This window comes from Epinephelus fuscoguttatus, linkage group LG23, assembly GCF_011397635.1.
Source record: "Epinephelus fuscoguttatus linkage group LG23, E.fuscoguttatus.final_Chr_v1".
Lineage (NCBI taxonomy): Eukaryota > Metazoa > Chordata > Actinopteri > Perciformes > Serranidae > Epinephelus > Epinephelus fuscoguttatus.
In genome coordinates this window covers 28,759,155-28,780,305 of record NC_064774.1, presented here as the reverse complement: position 1 = coordinate 28,780,305, position 21,151 = coordinate 28,759,155, and the positions used below count along the sequence as shown (strand labels likewise).

Sequence of the window (21,151 nt, the reverse complement as noted above, 5' to 3'; positions counted from 1 at the left end):
TGAAAAGTTGTACTTTGCCACTGATAAGTGAAACTGTATACAGAGAACTGGGAGGAAATATTTTCCCTCTGAGGGGAAATCAGTGGAAAGTGTTTATTTCAAGGGTTTCTCCCTTTCGATAAGAGATGACACAAGAAGGAGCAAACATCAGAAAGGGGGATTATGACCAAACTGCCTCCCAGAGGGAGCGAATGATAAAAACTAGAGGGTTTTTTTTTCTTTTTTCCTTAAAAAAGTCTAAGCTGGGAGCTGGTATTGGGGGGAAAGGATTAAAATGACAGGTATGAATATCAAGAGAAGATTGGGCTATCCTGGTGAAAGGACACTCGGTGCTGAGAAGCTGTGCAAACTGATATATGTGCAGACAGGAATCTACAAATACTGCCTAACATTACATTTTTTCCCTGGTTTACTCTCTGCTTATTGCTGCTCTGTCTCCTGGATAAATAAATGCCTCTATAGTTTTAGTTACAAGTTTGCTTGCCATATGCTCTTTACTGAAGTTGTGAATTTGGCAGGATTGCTTGCAAACTTGTCATTTCAAAGGTATCTGTTGCTGTTACTCAGGGCCAACAAAGTGCAAAGTTCGCTAAGTTAAAACTTTTAATATGCTGCAATATATCCACAAAATATACCCACATACTGCCTCCAACAGGCAGTGTAACATCACTTCACACTATTAGTGGGTGTATTCACTAAGAAGTGAGCTAAAAAAGGAGCTCAACTGATCCTAGTTAAGATTTATTAAGACCTGAGATTTGAATTTGGTTTCAGCAGTGCTTAGTCGTGTTTCTGATCATACCCTATGCTGCTCAAGGTTCATGTATAGATGCAACGCTTTTGTTTTTGCTCCTATTTTTCACAGGTTAAAGATCTAAGACGTTTTTCATGCACTCAGTCGGTATATCTCTTGGGATGGTCACGATAAAAGGCCAATCTAAAATGTGAAGTTGATGACACAACACAATCCCACAGATGTCACAAGTTTTGAGGGAGAGTGTTGTTGGCATGCTGACTGCATGAATGTCCACCAGAGCTGTTGCCCATGAACTAAATGTTCATTTTACCACCATAAGCTGTCGCCAGTGTTGTTTCCCTGATTTTGGTAGTACATCCAACCGGCCTCACAAGCGCTCAACATTAAACTGCTGTAAGGTCAAGACCGTGGTGAAGGTGACGAGCATGCAGACGAGCATCCCTGAGACAGTTTCTCATAGTTTATGCAGAAATTCTTCAGTAGTGTTGTTTCAGTGAATTTGGCAGTACATCCGAGCAGCCTCACAACAGCAGATCAAGTGTAACCACATAAGCTCAAGGCCTCCACATCCTGCTTCTTTACCTGCAAAATCGTCAGAGACCAGGCACCTGAGCAGCTGATGCAACAACTGGTTTGCACAACTGAAGAATTTCTGCACAAACAACGAGAAACTGTCTCAGGGATGCTCGTCTGCATGCTTGTCATCCATACTACGGTCTTGACCTAACAGCAGTTTGCTGTTGTAACGGACTTGTGTGTTTGTGAGGTTGGTTGGATGTCTGGCCAAAATCACAGAAACGACATTAAGTTATCAGGCAGCAGCTGTGGTAGACATTCCTGCAGTCAGCATGCCAATGGCCCCCTTACTCAAAACGTGGGGCATTTGTGTCATTGCATAAAAAAAAAAAAAAGTCTTAGATTTTTGATTAATAATTTGTAATCCAGCCTTGTTAGCCAATTAGCATAACAAATAACAGATCTAACAATTCGGTAGGTTTGTTGGTGCATGATAGATTGGACTGTGATAAATGAGTTCTCAAGACTGTGAATACACAAGCCAAAAGTAATTTTAAAAAACCCAGTCAATTTCATTTTAAAAACACAGCACTTTCCATAAAAATAATTATCTGGCTTGATAAGAGTTCTGCTGCCCGACCAATGTATTGAGTCTTGGTTGGTACAGGCTGTGTTTTTGGGCTCAGTTCAATTGTGATTATTTCCAAATGTCATTTATTTTTCTGTCTGTCTGTGTCTGTGTGCCAGACGTCTATCCTTGTGTGTCATATGTTGCAGCTAAATACACAATTCCCAGTGGGAAAACAGAAAAAGATGATACACAGCCAACTGTGAACCAATGTGTTACATTAGCCTTGTGAAGTAATGGTCAGTAATGGATACAATTTTAAAAAAGTATAGCCTCAGATCACAGGTCAGTTTCTAGTCTTAGGCTTGGAAGACTGTTGGACTGTTTACCTGTCTTCTCCTTGCCATAGAATGCTGTGCACACTCCATGGGTACATTATACACCTCCACTGTTTAAGTGTATTAGCTGAGCAACTCCTGGAAGACAATATAATAACACTATGCTAACTTAAATCTCTGGTGGAAACCCAAGCTTCGTGTGCAAAAACACTTTTGTGCACAGGTTGCTGTTTTTACATGCACGAGCGCCTCTGCAAATATTTAGTAAATACAGCCCAGCATTGCCTGGTGGCTTTGTCTGTGTTGTACTTGTACAGCAGCATCTCCGACTGTGTTTGCAAACCATGTAGGGTGCTATCAGCCATAGACAAAATTGCAGCTCAGGCCATGTATCTCTTATGTGCAGGATAAGGCCAAGAGAATTCTCTCCCCAATCTGTTCCCTGCAGATTTCTCATTGTTGTTGTGTGTTAATCTGGGTGATAACAGCGAGGGCTCGACGCTCCCTATCTGGAGTTTAAATCGATAGGCACTTCCATTTATCGAACACAGACCCCAACGGAGCATCAAAAACGGCTTATGTCTTAAATAAGCAGTTATACAGTGCGCTGTCTGTCTTTCTGTTGATCTTTCTTTTTTTTTCACACATACACACTCACATTAACGGCTGTTCCTCTTCACGTAGGCTTTGGATAAATTAGATGTGATTCAGCAGGCATTTTAAACACTGGGGCGTCTCATACCCTAGAGCTCTGCAATCTGGCTCCCCAGAAAGATGATGACTCTTTCTTTCTCTTTTTCATGTGCTCTCCGTCTCTCCCCTCTCCTCTCCGAACTTTTTTCTCTTGCACCGTACTCTGTCCCCCCTCTCTCCCCAGTGCTATTGTTGGGCCCTCATCGCGTATCGAAATTGTATTTAAAATCCTTAAATCCTTGTCAAAATTTCTCCCTGTGTGCAGGAGATTACTGTGAGCCAGTATTATTCTGGAATAGCTTTAGCAGACACTCTCCCTCCCCACCAACCTTTGAGCATGTACCCTGATTACTACCTTCACAATGGCATGTAGACAGGAACCGTTTTCAGGTCCCGGTAAACCTGTAAATCACCGTCTGAAGTTGTTGCAAAGCAAAGAGTAATCACTTAAACAAAAAAAGAGAAATGTTTCAGCACAAGTGATAATAACAATAAACAGCCATTGCAGCTGGGAGTTCTGTCCCAGTGTGAGCTGCATCAACGGCGTGGTTGCCTGCATGCAGCAGAAACATATCTTTTCCATATTGTTGTGGCTCAGCGAGAGTAATACGCTTCGGGGCCAGTTGTCCGTGGCTTGAGGTTAGGGGGGCCCCACATAGACATCATGGATGCAGGAGGATGAGGTAGAGATGAGCCCATCTGGCCCAGACAGCTGGGTCCACAGCTGGAGGGACAGACAGTGACAGCTGACTCACCACGCAGCGCTAGGCTGCAGAGAAGGATGGATGGATGGCTGGAGGGGGAGGAAGGAAGCAATGGAGAGAAGATAAGTAGAGGTGAGAGAGAAAGATGGGAAAAGCTTGCCAGCCTACCAGCAGCGCTATTATTTTGCATTTTTGCAACAGCGGAATAAAGGTGAAGATCTAGATCACAGATTAGTAATTTTGCTCCTAAATTAATTTTTGCACATGACCCATCGATTGCACCATTTAGTTAATGATTTGAGTAAAGTATTTTAAATGTGGCATGCCCCAGTGCCAAGCAGGATTGAATTTCATAGAATTCCTTCTTGTACAGTAGGTGGGTTCCCATGCATGTACATATGCGGACAAAATAAAGAGACTGATTCCTCGCAGAAGGCCAAAACAACCAGTCACACACACATACATATTCTCACACAATAGTCATACTTTCACACATGGTCAAAATTGTTAAGTCATTTGTAGTGACTTTCAGCAAAACTAATAAATCAAAATAAGCTACTGAAGGGTGAACGGGTGAACTTGTTTCAGATGGGTTTTCTGGGCTAAAAATAAACCACTGTCTAGTGCGCTGTAAAACTCTGGAAACTCTGGATCTGGTTACACAATAACAGTGTCCTCCAGCCTTGATATGTATATTTTCTCCCTGGGATAGCCCTTGGAGTACAGCAAACACACCCACTTTGGAATCCAGTGGTCCTTCCCACGCATCTTGCAGCCACCATACTGCTAACTCTGAAGGCATCTTTCTCAAAATCAATTCTCCGTGACAGTCATTATGTAATGTGACGCAATACCGATGTCATTAGCAAGCTAAGAATCTCTTTCTAACAGTATATTAAACTCAAAATGTGTTTCAGGGTCAGTGTGACTGAAAATGAAAGTCAAATATGTAGGGAATGCCAACGACAGAAGTATACCCATGTATCTCTGTATTAACCCCAAATGGCTCATTAAGGTTGTATTCTTCCTTTCAACATTTTTTAAATTGACACTTTTTCAAAAGTACAAATGAACTGGAATAAAATGAATTCACAAATTAGGTCATTTGAGAGCATAAATTGCTGACTGACTGCAAATTTAAAACTCCTGACACCACCAAACTCTGTAAGAGATGTGTACATGATTACTCAGTGGCCAAAAAGCTTGTCTGGAGCATCGACCGTGGCCTCACCGTAGGGTGAACCAAGTTTCATCTGTTCCTCTGTTGTCAAGACGGTAAATTATTTTGACTGTGGGTGAAAAAAAAAAGCTGATTACAGCACCCCCAGGGGAAAGCCATACCTGTGCTGTTTAAATATTCAACATCCCAACCTACTGATAGATATCAGATCTTTGTAATTACCAAACACCCAATTAACTAGGACAGGGAGAGCTAACATAAGATTGGCAGACAATGTCATTCTGCGTATGATCATTAATGGAATCTCCGAGAAAACGGCTTTTATGGTGATGGGGAATGGAAGAAGGGGGGTGAAGGGAGGAGTAAGTGATTTATATTTCTTCCTCATCTCCTTGCTGTCTCCCTCTCCCTCTCTCCTTGAGGATATATCATTTCACATGATTAAGATGTGTGCAACCTGCTCTTTCAGCCAAGCGAAACAGGAGACACCCCCTCTTGCTAGTTATCTCTCCTCTCCTCTACCTAGCTGCGGCTTCTTGTGCCCACAACACACAGTTTCTCCTTTAATCCCTCCCCTCTAATTACCAAACATTCTCCCCCTGTTTTTTTCCTGTTTGTCTTTCATCCAGAGCCGTTCTTTTTTATCTAACCCTTCTCCTGAAATTCCTCCTGCATCCAAATCATTATTATCCCTCTCACTTCCTGTGACCCTGGTATCATTATACACCATGAAGATGCATTCATTTGAATAGATATTCATAGTTTTCGAAGCTGGGTAAGCCACAATGCTATTAGTGGATTCCTTTGTCCATAATGCTGTACTGTAATGCACCCATCAGCTCTGTGTAGATGGCTTCTTTTTTTTTTTCATTCATCATTGTGATCTCTTTTGTGGCTTACTTTGAAGCCATTGTTGGGTAAATGTATGCATCTGATTACCGGCAGGATAATTGATGCTGGGTTGGTGGAAAACCAATAGATTTTAATTACCGAACCTTTCTGAGAGCAGCATATTAAAGTCAGTAAATAAACAGTATGACTCACATTACAAGCCACAATCAGGCTGCTGGCCCATGTTACTGCCTTTGCCTGCCCTATACAGTATGATGGCCACACTGTGTACTGCATATGTCACATTCACTTAAGAATACATATACATAAATGTTTAATTTTAGGAAACGCACAGTGTATAGTTGAGATTGTTCTCCAAAGAAAAGACAACCTCCATTGTTCAAATGCTTAAAAAGATCTATTTTTACATTTTCCTTGACAAGAAACCTGAGGTCTTGTACTTTCTTAAAAACAAACTTTCCTGTGATGTCAGCACAGTACCATAAAAGCTTTTGGGTAGCTCCTCAGTGGGCGGTCATGTGCAACATGTCTGACTTTGATACCAATGACCACAGTTTGCACCATGACCATAACTACAATCTTTCCCTAACATGAGATATGGCTCATATTAACCACTTTTATGATAGTTGTGTGGGCGATTTTGGAAGGCAAAACTGTCATCCTGACAACAGCAGCGCCAGATCAGAGAATGCTCAAATGGGTCATATTGGAATGCCATTAGAAACAATCTAATTTTTCATTTACGAATGATGACTTCTTAATTTATGTGGGGATGATTTACACAGTTTTCATCTCTAACTGTAATAATATATGCTAGTTGTTTTGTCATGTAAAATCTTCTCAAAGTAGATGGCCCTTTGCTAGAGTTGTATCGGAAATGCCTCCAATTCTGCCTAAAATGCTGGATTGGGCATTGATACTTGCAGAGTCTATGCACCATTCTGATACCAAGTAATTCATAAGTAAACTTTAATTAAAACTCCCTGAGGTTGTCAATGTTGTTTAAGCTTGAATTAGTGTTTTTAGAATATCTCTGGAGTGCTGCAGTCTAAAAACTTACTTTAAATGGCTTCTGCTTCATTGCCCTTGTAGCGTGAGAGAGTGGGCATATCCCTTTCAGAAGCTTTGGAATCCATCACGAACAGCATTGGATTTTTTTTAGAGACTTTATACAACTGAGAAATCCAACAATAAAGGTCTTCTGTGATTATTTATCCATTTTTTTTATGTTATGAAAATCTTTTGTTGTTAGCCAAGGCCTACTGAGGGCAAGTTGTATCCCATGATGCATTGGGTTGAAGCTGTTGACGAATTAGAAACAGTGTTTATCCCAGAGGCCATGCACAATGGAACAACATGGAAATCACCCCATCCTTGTTTGGGCAGCAGCCAAAATAATGAGTGGAATATCGTGAGGGTAATCAATAATGAGTAGATTATGCTTTGCACACTTGGATAGCATTGTAAGGCGCACGCCCAGGGTGTTCTCAGCATTTCATTGAGATATATATATATATATATATATATATATATATATATATATATATATATATATATATATATATATATATATATATATATATGTATAAAAATGTGTGCTATATAATTTAGGTAAGATATAATTATTGTTATTCTAGTTTCAAAGATTTTATTTGGTTTCTTGACACAGAAAATTGGTTAGTCATATACAGTTGCTATTATTCAATAGCATCTGATTGGTACTCAGTATTGGCCCATCACGACATCAGGTATCAGAATGGGTATCAGGAAGGTAAACTGGTATTGTGAGATCTTTACCCTTTTCCTGCGTATGGTGGGTGTCTCACTTTGGATTCAGCCACTTGTACAACTGTAGATTTCTGCTGTCAGATAAATTTTCTGTCTTGCAAAAAGTCTGAGAAACCAAACTATCTGAAGACAGCTGATGACTGACAACGCTAATGCCAAACTACTTTGAGTCAGTATACCAGTCAAACAAGGTTATTTCCCTATTTGCAGTATCCAGCGGCATACTTATATAAGCATCCAACATTGGGGGCTCAGTCTGGAGGAAGTTTCTCCAACAGTGCACTTACATAAGCGGCTAACATTGGGGGCTCAGTGCGGGAGAAAGCTACTGAATAGCACAAACAGGAGACGGGAGTTAAAAATTGATGACTTGCTTTTTGTGTTTCGCCTTCCCCTACTGTGCAAGCATTCAGAGATTCAGCTTGTCCTAGTTTCCTGACCTCACCCAAAAAAATCTGAGCCTTTCCTCTACTTTGGTGTTGTTTGTTGCTACTGGCACCCTTCATATAGATCTATGCATTAACATTCACATAACCACGGTGACTCATTTTTTACTTTGTCTACTCTGTCATCTTTGCTTCTTAGCATTGTTAACATAATGAATTAGGTGTGTAATGGCAGGAAGGTGAAGATGTAAGAGGCTTTCATCCCACGTCTCCAAACTAATCCTACTTCCTCCATCTATGACCTCACTTCCCCTGAGGGATTTTGGACTTTGTAGTTTCACTGGGGGAATATTCTGTGGCTAGGCTTCTCACTTCTGGGACCACCGGTGTTGCATCACACAGCAGTAACACTGACATGGCATTCATGTGTGTGTAGTGCAATTAGTATGTGCGCATGTGTCTGCAGCGATTCTTCACCTGTGTGTATTTGTGTGCTTTGTGTTCCTTGTTTTTTTCTGCGCCGGAGGGGAGCAGAGCAGCAGGTGTTGGCAGTCCTCTGTGTCTTTCATCATAATGAGTTCCCAGTCCACACACTGTCCTCTAAAGGAAACAACTACAGTGTTAGTGACAGACTCATAGTGAAACAGCACATTTTACATGCACTTCGAAGCATGCTTAGAGATACACTTTATAGTAAACAGTATTGTGTTATTTGTGCTCCTCCTTCTAAGTGTTTCCCTATTTCTTCTTTTCTGTTTTGTAAAATAATAAGCATTTTTGTCATTGTTCTTTTTCTGATAGCAAATGCAGTTGAATGTGCCTGTATAGCATCATTCAAAACAGCTCTGTTCCCCAGTTACACCAATCAGTTGACCTAATGAAGACTTTAAAAGTTTGGAAAGATATCAGACTATTCATATTACCAGGTGGTCAATTACCAACGCTTTGTCACACTCCTTGGCATGTAATATCGACACCAAAGGCAACCTTTAGCGTGTTTATGAGACACAGTGGACTTTCAACCAACTCCAGTGTAAACCCATCCACAGTAATACTTAGAAGAAGAAGACAATGATATACTTTATTAAGCAGGGTGCCTCAGCTTTGCCCAGGAGGCGAACTGCCACCTCTCCAGCTAACAGTCCATGCTCCATACTTGGTCTGGATGGGGACTTGTGCCGGCGATCCTCCAGTTCCCTACCGTTGCCCCAACTGTCCCAACCACCCCTTACGTGATGCTAGAGAGCAAAAAAGTCTACAAAGGGTGATGAATGGCTTTAACCCAATACATGATCCTTTTTCTAAACCTAACCAAGTAGTTTGTTGCCTATACCCAACTGTGATAGTTTCACAACATTAACAACTAAATGTATTTTAGCTGTGCCTTACAAAGAGGCACTAAAGGGGACCCTGTGCATCGCTGTTAGATGCAGAGGGGTATGATGAAGTGTTGGTATTTGCCGACAGGATGAAGATAGAAATGGTACAGATATACAATTACAACAGTTTTATCAAGAACAATTACAACAGTTTTATTGACAGTATGCAGCTGAAAACAAAACAAAGAAAGAAAAAGATCTAATCCATTAACACAACACTTGCTGGGTTTGGACACTAGCAGAAACACTTGCACAATATAAAGACTACAAAGAATTACCTGAGCAGACCATTATGTGGAGATCCGTGCACTGAGGAAGTAAGAGTGTGAAATAAAAGGCCAACTCCCACCCACCATCTTCATTACTTTTAATTTAATAATATGCAGCATTTCAGACGGACAACCTTTATTATAAGGTTTTGTTCTCACGACCATTAACTTGTCTGGCCAGAAAGGTCAAATTCAACAGCACTGTAATATTATACATTTTGAGTAGGTGTGTTCTTGAGTATATACAGTGTGGGAAGTCTATAATGTCACATTGTAGTTCTTAGGACTTGTTAAGAACCTGTCAGAGAGATTTCTAACTACATAGGAGGATTGTTTCAGGTCGGAATTTCTTGACATGTGTTGTTGAATCAGATTGCATTATATTATACAGCGCTCCCTTTGTTTCATCCACTATAGTTAAATGTAGTATAATTAACAAATTTTTAGAGCAATTAAAATATTACCTGTGGAGGTACAATAAATACTGGCAAGGGAGGATTTGCTAAAGATTTTCAGCTCCCCAAAACAAAAGAGAGAAACTTGAAGTTAGAGAATGGGCGCAAGCTTTAGGATTTGGACACTGCATTGTTGCATGGATTGTGGGGGCGGGCTCTTTTTTTCTGCAATTTTGTAATCCTTCCTCTAAGTTCAGCAGTTCAGTCATGGTGCAAGATCAGGACACGTATCCCGGTCACCCTGGGTGTCACATCTCCTTCACCCTGACAGCAGCAAGCACAGCAACTCTTGTCTCCCCTGAGATGTTCCCACCTGGCAGAGGTGTTTGTGTGTGCGTGGGTGTGTAAATGAGTAATAGTCCAGACTCTTTTCTCTCCATCAGTGCAGAATACCTGCACTGGCTTTTCCTGTTTTGGCCATTTTTCTTGCTTCTTGTCTCTTGCACTGAGCTCCCGTCCCAGCTGAGATCTCTATCGGCCATGATTTATCTGATACAAAATCTCCCTCCATTTCTCTCCTTCTTGCTCTTTCCCTCTGTCTCTCTATCTCTCATACTCCGTTTTCTCCTGCAGTCCAGTGTCTACATTACTCACTGCACTGCTTGCGTCTTTCTCCTCCTCATTATTTTGCATCCCTATGTTTCTCGCACTCCTCCCATGGTCATGTTTTCTTGGTGTCTCCACCTGTCACTCTTTGTTTTTCTGCCTTGCCCACACTACATAGTCCGCCCTCTCTTTGGCAAAAATAGCTGAAAAATGAGCACATGGTGTGCGGGGAGAAAATAAAAGGCAAGCGGAGGGGGGCAATTGAGGTCCAGGCTTGAAAGGTGTGCTTAGTGATGAGTGCAGAGGGGCCAAAAGACAAAAGGAGGGGGGAAGAGGATTAAGAGATGAGAAGAAACAAGTGTGGATGCACAAAACAAAACATTGTGTCTGCACAGACAATAAAAGGGAAATATTCCTTATTAAATGTGTCAGTTAGTAAATAATTCACTTTATGTCAGGTGCTTTGGTATTTAGTGTAAGTTGTGGATGCGCACACTCACCTACACAAGTGTGCCTTGCTTTACATACTCAAGAGGATGTGCTTTCTGGCAGTGTTTTAAAAAACTGTGTGTGCAAACAAGCCCAACATGCATGCGTGCCTCCCATCATTCTTGTGTGCGTGCTCTCCTCCTTCAATTCTCTCCACTCATTCCCCTCCCACTCTCTCTCTCCCTCTCTCTCTCTCTCTCTCTCTCTCTCTCTCTTGCTCGCTCTCTGGCTCTCTCACTGCTCCAACCAGACACACAAACACTCTCTCTCCCTGTCTCTGCTCTGCCCTATGTATCATAGTCACCGTCTGTGCATTCAAAGGATCCGACTGTGTCCACCTTTCCCTTTCGGCTCTATTTCTGCCCCTGACTCTTGTTTTTTTGCCCTGCCCAGTACAGAGCCATGCGCTCGTGCCTTCAGGGGGGGTGGCTGACTTGATCGGAGGAAAAGGAGAAGGGAGAACTGTGCGGGCAGGAAGGATGCGCTCGTTGCTGCAGCTTCTGATTCAATTAGCATGAATTTCACAGCAGAGGCAGCAGCGGCAGTAGCGGCAGCATCGTCAGACTCTCTCAGCAAGCCAGCAGCAGCACCCCGTGTCGGAGCCCCATCGAGAGGACCAGCAGCTGCTTCTCATCTGCCTCCCACCCCAAGAAGCAGTGTCTGAAGGGGCAGAGAAAACGGAATCCTATTCTCAAAGGGTGAAGAGCAGTCACAAGTAGGACGGAGCTTGGTTTCAAGTCTGAGGATTGGAGGATTGTTGAACTGGACATCTACCACTCTGATGCTGGTTCAGAGCTTTGGTTATGGTTTAATCCTGTTAAGGTGTCTTCTTAGTGCTGTTCTTCATTCCATGACCCATATTGATTTATTTTGTCAGAAAAGAGGAGAGGGAATTCAGCACCGCCGCACTTGGAAATAGCCGACCGTTTTGTCCTCCCTCTCACCATCCCTTTTTCTCCCCAGTCCTGTATTCTATTTATTCATCCATCCCTTGTTTTCCCGCTCTCGGCTGCAGACCGAACGGGTTCAGAGCTCCTTCAGGGATTCAAAGCCCTGAAACGGGATTCGGCTGCTCCTTCATCTCAGCACCCTTGCTTCTGCCCCTCTTTCTTCGCCTCTCCCTTTTGCGCCCTGGTTTTGCTCCTATGTATTTTTCTATCCTACTGCTCTCCATTTAAGTTGTCTCCGAAAATCTCCAAAGGGATGTCGGGAGTCTTTTTCTCCATGATGGAGGATTGGCTTATGGGAGGAAAAACCTTCTGAAGATCTCCCCAAGGCGAAGGAAACCCTGTCGAACAATTAACTCAAAGAGCTGTACACAAGATATTTTTCAAGGAGCTAAGATGGAGTCTTGTGTTTGCTAAATCAGTGCTGCTAAGCTGTGATTATTTGTTTTAGGGTGCCAAGGAAGTTGCCTGTTAGACAAAAGAGGTTACGTTTTCTACAAAAGGTCTAATTGTTTTAGGAGAGGAGTGGGAGTTGTTTTTGTTCTCAAGGATCCAGTCAGAAGCTTTTGGATATCGACACTAGACTGTTGGAGGATTTTTGGGGTCTTTCTTTTCAGGAAGGATTTTGTAATTTTTCGTTTTTTTCCTTTCCTATCATTTTTGGGATTTTCAAACAAGGATCTTTTTTTCTTTCTTTCTTGGCTTATTTTTTATTTGTATTTTCTTTTCATCCCTGGGCTGGAAAGCAGGGGATCATGGGCCCCGGATTCATTTGAGATGATCACTTCCTGTTTGTGTCGTATGAGGGGGAGGGGCCTTCTGTTCCTTTCAGGCCCCGCCCCCATGGAGCAGGAGGTGGAAGTGGAGGTGGACGGAGGGTTGCTACTGGTACCCAGGCCGGCAGCGGCGTCACCAGTTGTGTGGGCCAGTCCGGCCTTCCTGTTCAGGCTGGTGCTCTCTCTGGCGCTGCTGGTGTTCCCCTGCCCAGCCGTGGCAGCCCGAGTTTCCTCCTCCCTCAGTACCACCCACCACGTCCACCACTTCCACAACAAGCATGGTACTGTGCCCATTGCCATCAACCGGATGCCCTTTCTTACACGTGGGGGCCATGGTAAGATCTCTTTTTGTAGACTTTTCCAGAACTGACCAGCGAATGATTGACCACTTGTGCTGAGTGACTTGCAAAAGTACATGTGTGCGTAGGGGAATGACATGGACTTTAGGGGTCAATGGGAGTTAATTTTCTTCAAGGGTTGATTTGTGGTGGCAATGAGCTCTAAGTTGAGTACATAAGCCCAGGCAATTGGTTCATCCATCTATTGATCTCTGTCATCTCTGGAAAGACTGAGAGGAGCCAGGCCTTGGTGACCAACCTCACTGCCTCAGCTCCCCATAGGCCAGTGTCTTGATTCATGCCCTCGAATTGGCGGATGATGCTTCCAGAGGCTGTTCCCGTCTGGGCTTTTTGCAGCACACCCCCAGCCAGCTGGGTCTCGCTACTTGCCTTTCAAGCTCAGCCATCTTGGGTCTACTGATGTATTGAACTGTGGCCAATTTAAATTCATGTAATCACCACCCGTAGTAATTGTTGATGCATGATGGCAGCCACTAAAAGAGAATGGCCTTAACTGGTTGTTGAGATGCGAAATCTCACATGCTGTGTGTCATGGTACATTGTGTTCTGAGGGGAAAGCCATTGATAATTGCCTGCGCACTACTTATTTTGTCCTACTTTCTACAGTATATGTCTTTGGCTCAGTGCTCTGTGGTGCATCAGTTGCTGCGCTGTTCTTAGCCTAAGCTGTCAGGGACAAGGCAGAGTTTCACTCTGATGATTCCTTTGATGTTCCCCAGCCCGAGCTTTTTCCAATGCAATTTTTCTTCTCCCTTTTTCCCTGTATTTATTACTCTTGCTCCTTTTCAACACTCTGCACATACATTACTTTGACAGGAGACGTTAATAGCATTTATTGATTCCTCACCATGTTCATGCTCATGTTGTTCCATTTGCATCCACTTAGTGTTTTTTTCCAACAAGCACTACTTGTGTCTGTCTGTCTGTCTGTCTGTCTGTCTGTCTCCACCTCCTCTCCTGCTCTCTTCTCTCTTGCCTCAGTATACCTGTAATCTGTATCAATCAATCTGGTGTCAGATGAGCAGAGGAGCTTCACGTAGCTCTTTGCGGTCGATTGGCTGTGGTAAGCTTCTATAGACATCATCGGCACACAACCTTGTCCCTGGTGCTCGGTACTGCATTGGATTTATGGCTATCCATATTCTTCTCCCAGCCCACAGCTGCATGCGCACAAGTCCTCCCAGTCAAAGTGTGACTGAGCACACAAATGAGGGCTAACCTGTGTCATAGAGGGGATATCAAAGAGTGTTCCTGGTGTCTTGTCAATCAATGACCTAACCTTTTTTATGGTGTTCATTGGTGGTGTAAAGGTTCACAGATTTCATGACTTTGTTTGTCTTTTGATACTGAGGTCAAACTTCAGTTGCTGATTTTCTATTATTTTGTCATTCATTTTCAGAGACCATTGAAACAAAGATGTTTATGATAGACTTGATTATTAAAACACCAGATTTCCAAATAATCAAATTTTATAGCCTGTGAGATATAAGATAATATACTCTGTAATGTTCACTTGTAATGTGAACAATCATATCAGACAACAAACAGATTGTTTAGGTAGATACCTAAATTACACTGCTTTCCTGTATGAGTAGCTGTCCAAGTTTGTCTACCACCCACCTGAAGATGAATGTGAAATGTGTTTGTGTGCTGAAACACTGTAATGGCAAATATACAGGAGGATCTTTTGTGTGCCCCTTGGTCTAAATTGTGTCTCAAAAACCTTTGCACCTTTGATAACAACTCAAATCAGCTTGCTAGCACTTATTAGCACCTCTTTCTCATCTGGCTGAGCACTATTATGGATCCCACTGCTTTTCTTGGCAAGTCCCGCCCTGCTCTGCTGTCATTGGCTCATCATGCCAATGCATCAAGGTCGTAGGTTGTTAGGGTTAGGGCAAAGAGGTCACAGATAGGGCTGGTACTAGCCAATTACAGCACAGTAAGCTGGGGCTTGCCAAGAAAAGCAGTGGGATCCATGATAATTCATTGTTACAACATATGGGGACCTTGCGTCTCACAGTTAACAAACAACAATCATTAGCCCCATCTCATCGGTAATTGAAACAGAACATGAATTCTTATGTTTTCACATAAATTGCTCAGTGAACCCAACATTCACCTTTTTATGTTGTTATTTTAAAGTTAGCACATTTCTTAACATGGTAGTTTATCAGAGAGAAAAACTGAGTAACAGCACAAAGGCTGTATGAGCTGCCAGTTTAGAAGATACAAACTAGTTACCTCCTCTGATTGCTATTTCTTTTTTTATTTCCCTGCCTTCTCCTCTGTCTAGCTTGGATAATTGGATTGCACTTCTCATACCTTGAGTTGCTAAGCTATTTAAATTGGCATAATTAACATAAAAATGTTCTCTGGCTCGCTCTGTGGATTTATGGCTGTCAGATGATATTGGCCTGCAAGAGAAATGGTATGTTTGCCCCTGTGAAAAGGAAAGGCTACATTTCCATAACAAACTTAGAGCTCAAGCTCAGGCTGGGACGTCACCCTCGGCTCCTCAGGCCTGTCTGTTAGTCCTCTGCTTGTGCTCATAGCTGCAAGTTTGATAATCACGCATAAAGAAGTGCATGTTGAGTGGAAAAGCAGCAAAGCAAAAGCAAGATGGAGAAGTTATTTGGTTGGTTGGTTGGTTGGTTGGTTGGTTGGCTGGCTGCGTTTCACTGTTCTTTCTTTCCCCTGGCAGTATGCTGTAGCAGTTACTAATGTACGCCTACACAGCAAACACTGCTGCTTCTCATTCGGTTTGTGTTGTTTTTAGTAGCACACGTCCAGCTTTTTCATTATCTACTATAAGACAGCACACGCACATTAGAATGCTACTCTTGTGCTGGGAGTCAATTTCAATCGCCATCATAAATACTTCCATTACAGCCTGGCATATCAAGTCCTTGTCTGAAATACCAGCTCTCCATGTATTGTCGACCAAGTGGCACAGCTTATTACCAACACTAATACCCCACTCTGTGATAAGAGCCCACTTGCTTCAGAGCCTTTTTCGGTAGACAGTTTCTCAACTGGGTGTCATTGTCACAACACTGTAGTAGAGCCTTTGCCACCACAGACACACACAAACACACACTTTAGTAAGGCCTCACGTCAGCACAGAAAGCCTCAGAAAGCCCTCCACCTGCTTGCCCCACAGTCTGCCAAGCAAGTCGTACTGTCTGCTGGGAAGGAGGGCACCTAGCATCCATTAAGCTGTCATTGTGGCCCTGAACCCACCGCTGGGTTTTAGCATATCAGGTCTATGAGACTGAAGGCTCAGGCCTTATCTGCTGCTGTCTTCCCACAATGTCATTATTATGCTGCACCTGTCTGGATGAGCTCCTGCAGGTCTCTCTTGCTGGCACCCATGTATGACTACACACATGCTGCCCAGCAGATCAAATAAACTGCAATCTTTAAAAACATTCAAGACATGTATGGGCTGGTTTTGTCTTTCATATGGGCTGAAATGAAAATATATTGCACATACATGTTGCATGTATGGCAGATACAATAATTAAATGGGGCTTGGCTTGCTTGTGTGTAGGTGGAACCATCTTGGATGAGGCCCATCCTTGATGCTTGGTGCACGCATCTGCCTCCATGTCTTTGAAGTGATCAGTAACCAATAGGGGGCCTCAGCCGGAGACCCACCATTTGCCACTGTTCTCCACTGTTACCATCATCCACCCTGATGGATGAAGGGCTGCCCGATTCAGAGGGCCCTTTCTGTCAGTCCGAGACAGCGACCAATTGCAGGTTTGGATATGTAAAGCAGTTCATTACTGTCTATTCAGATGCAGCAAAGTCTCACCCACACTGCTGTGATTACGGCTAATTGGAGTGTCTTGACCGCTGAACTGTGGCATTTCACCAGGCTGTCTGCCCGATGATAAGTGACCCCCTGCACACATGCATGCAGCCGGCCTTGCATTGGCTACCTGCTTAGATCCATGGGAAATGTGAAGGTTCATGCTGCAAAGTACAACTTCTTCTATGAGTGTGTGCCTCATTATGCTGTGCCGATGTGTTGCATCATAAGTATGTCCTCTGTTCCCTATAAGATATTTACAATACACGCATGAATACACTAGCACTGCAATTAGACGGAGATTGCGCTGAGGTGTGAACTGCCTACATCATCCCAAATATAAACCAATAAGCTCTGCCCAGGGCTTGTTTATATGTGTGATCATCACTCTTTCGCACCAGTGGCACGGCAGCGGTTTCGTCAGTGTGTCTGGCTTCATTCTTTGCTCATCTATCAACACATCTGTGCTTGCAAACAACACACACCTATGCACACTTTGCATGACCCTGAATTGGAGACAGAGGAAGGAAATGTTTGCCATGCGAGGTAATCCATACCTGAACACCCCACTGCATAGGGCTAAAGGGATTAAAAACCTAATTTTGATTCAGGCTGTCTTTGATGTTTTAGATGGAGAGCTTCCAAGAGATTTTACCGCTGGGTGGATCACTTTGTCCTTGGCAGTGGACAGAATATATCCACCGGGGGCTTCCAGAAGTGGGCCCAGTATGTACATACTACACGTGTGTGCATCTGCACGTGCCTTCAAATGCACACAAGTACAAATATTATAGACAGACTCCCAAGGTTGAAACATCTCCCAGTGTCTCAGGGCGAAATTTCAAGAATCATAAGCCTCATTCACCTCTTGCCCTCCTTGTCATAATTGGTCACCTAGGAAACCGAGGACATCCTCAACCCCAGGTGTGTTTGTGGAAATGCGCAGGAAATGGAAGGTTGACCTTGATCACCTCAGACCACCAAATGATTTAAGATTCAGACAAGACCATAATTACAATGGCTCACACATCACCTGGGCCTTCTCTCAGCTTCGCTTGAAGTTTGTGTGTGTTTGTGTGAGGAGCTTTTGCACGTCACACATTTTTTTCAAATTCTTTCATGTTCAAACTTGCAACTTCACCGTCAAAGGAAAACACATCCATTGTTATCTCTCCAGCAAAGCTTTGTTTACAGCATGGCTGGTATTGTGAAAAAAGACAATAATAATTTTTTTGCTATGGTAAAACAGGCTCCATTTTTGTTGTGGTTGTCATATTTAAAATATGAATTGCATCAACAAAATGAACAGAAAACTGAAAAAAGACAGGCTACTCTACATAATTGTGTTCATTGAATGAAAGTAAAATGTGATGTGCAATATATGAAGGCATTAAAATACAATTTTAAATGATGGCAGGAGTGTTTGTCCACATTGAATTACACCATGAAACAACTGGCACCCAAAGGGTATTTACTTGACTTTTACTGTGTACTGATGTTAATTACGGGGTTGTCATGGTGAATGCACTGACCCCTCCTCTTTTGCTGGTCTTTGGTAATCACGACAACCCACCTCACAGTGCCCTTAAAGTAATTGAAGAGATATTGTGTATTCACACACCTTTGACCTCCCTGTATAAATTCAATCCCTCACTGTCGTCTCTGGCATGGATTTCTTTACCTTTTTAACTTGAGCATATAATTACCATACCGATTATTCCAGTGTCAGTGTTGTTCCTGAGCTGCTCTACTTTCTCTTCATTGTCATCTTTGTTCTCTTAGTTACCTCTCCAGTCACTTTACCTTCAGTCTGTATTATCATCTAGACCAAATCATCCTCTAAGCTTTTTTTTATTTTTCTACTTCTGTTTCTTTTTGCATTGTCTCCTCTTTTGGAGCCATGCTTTCTACATGCCCTGGTCCACTTCCTACGGGAGAACAGTCGCTGTTTGTCGTCCTCTGTGCGGCGTTGTTTGCTTTGCTTGACTACACATGCATACTGATGAGTTCAGCTGCTGCCCACACCCATCCATCCGCCCTATCCTGAACAAGCAGGGTCACTAGCCCTCTGAGTCCCAAGGTTCGAGCACCATCTTTGCTGAAAACCGCCCAGTGTGTGGCCCTCTCTTCTCAAGTCTTGTCCTTTTCTTTTGCCGGTGGCCTGTATCACTGGTTACTGTGCTTATGGCAAGCTGCTATGTTTGATAATCACCACTTTATCTCTGGGCTGCAGGGGGAGGTCAGGTGCAATGTGTGTGTGTTCATCTGTGTGTGTAGGGATGTTGAGGGGGAGAGCTGTTGAGCGCTTTCCTTTGAGAGTCAAGTCACAACCCTTCTCTTTCAGAGAACGCCATTAGTATTCATTATTCTCCCTCCACACCAAGTCCAAGGCGCACAACCACATGCACGGACACGCACATCGTGATGAGAAACCGAAAGGACGCCTCAGGTGTTCTGGCCAGTTAAGATAAGCTTGCTGGTTTGACATTTTCTGTCCTGCCCTCACACTCCCCAACCTCCCAACCCATTTTTACACCTGAGCATTAGTGCTGCTGTAAAAGGGGTTTATATATATACATATATGTGTATATATATATATATATATATGTGTGTGTATATATATATATATATATATATATATATATATACATATACATATATATATATATATATATATATATATAAGTGTGCCAGACTACAGTCTTCCAAACAGCTGCCAAGACCGAAAATGGAGCGAGTGTGTCATCAACTTCAGTTAGTTCAGAGATGTTGGATTGTTGAGCCCACAGTTGCAGAAGTTAGTTTAACAGGTTTTTTTTTTTCCCAAGAACTTCTTTGTCTCTTGCTCGGTACTTGGCTCTGGGTCGGTGCATTTTTGATAGCTTATGAAGTGCAATGAAGGAATGTGGGCGTATCAAGCAGCTCTCAGCAGCAGTTTGAATCCACATCCCTGTTGTCTGATACCACAAACACACTTCAGCAGTACCCTCAAAGTTCATGCTGCTTAGTTTGTGTATATGTGCTTGCTGGCATGTGAGCGTCTCTTTGGTGGCTGCCTTGCTTTCCTGCACGATTATTTGTACGCCTCTGATGCCTCTAGGCCCAGGGCTGAAAGCTGGCCCTGTGGGCTTGTCCTCCCATTGTTTTGGCTGTAGTTAATTGCTGCAGAATGGCAGCCAGCCTGCTGTTAGGTGATCAGTCAGGAAGCAGATGTGACAGGATGTGTAGCAAAACCATTTCCGCCAAATTCACAAAAAGTTGTCCCAAGAGCTTAGGTAGATTTTAACTAAACAAGTAAAAGTGCCAAAACTGAAATGGAAAATGGAAAATTGGAGATTACTATCTTCATATGCCAAAAAGTTTAACTGTAAAAAGTTAATCAGTTAACACTATTAAAACGGATTGATATTGTGCTTACCACTGAAATAACAATAGAGATAATAAAAAACAATTGCTTTTGGTGTAAATGGTATGTATGCATCTGAAAATCAGCTGTCATAACGCCAGTGATTTTTGCAAGAAGTCATCAATAGAAAACCATTATCCAAATGTGTTTTCATGTTTTATTTTTTTTTATCTCCATTTCTTTAATCTGCTTTCTTGTTTAAAGGAATAACCGTTCTCATTTTCTTGAGGGTGTCTTCAGTTCCAGGTCCCTCTGTTAGTGCGAGACGGAGCACAGTAAAGTTTGTTAGGACAAAATAAAGCTCAGAATAGTTTGATATACACACCGGTACACGGATCACCTCTGCAGTCTTCCTTCATGCAGTTACCTTGCTTGTGAGCACATCTCCCCTGCTTGCCACTGAAATTGATTTGGCCTGTCTTGCTCTCACGTTTTTGGGCACCGACACGAAATAAGGTGTCATACACAAGTGCGGAGACCAGATAAACGCTTTCCGCCCAACACAGCCATTCATAGTTTTTCTATTAAAAGGAAGCACCGGGTAAGGCGAGGAAAGATGGCACTTTGCTTGGCCGAGGTGCCGAGGATCCTCCACCGCCTCGGGTTTGATTAATGCCCCTCCAAAAGCAAGAGAAGCCATGCACCAATCTATATGTCACAAACTAACGACTATGAATAGGAGTAGCATTCTAGCTCTTATTATTTGCAAGTATAGTGGTATTGACTTAGTACATTTTTCTCATGAATTTTATTTTGAAATGTGTCCTTACAAGCTAAATTTCAGCCTTCATCAGAAGCAGGTGCAGCTGAATAACAGTTTCTCTGGGGTACTCACAATAAAGTGTTTCCTCCTTGAAATTTAGCTGTCTGAAAATGTGCTAAAAGTTTGCATTAGCTCAGGGGAGGTGACATGCTTACTCTGCGGT

General features: G+C 42.7%; 1 protein-coding gene across 8 annotated transcripts in view; it reads left to right on the top strand.

Moving 5' to 3' along the window:
* The window catches only part of nrxn2b (neurexin 2b), an 812,698-nt gene that overhangs the window by 545,384 nt on the left and 246,163 nt on the right, over nt 1–21,151 (top strand). For 2 of the 8 annotated variants that reach the window (XM_049567818.1, XM_049567817.1), the window contains exon 1: nt 11,189–12,978. The exons of the other annotated variants lie outside the window; for them this stretch is intronic. In XM_049567818.1, coding sequence (XP_049423775.1) covers nt 12,645–12,978 — 334 coding nt within the window. In that variant the 5' untranslated portion in view covers nt 11,189–12,644. Of the gene's footprint in view, nt 1–11,188; nt 12,979–21,151 lie in introns of those variants that run through there. 8 annotated transcript variants of the gene reach the window in all.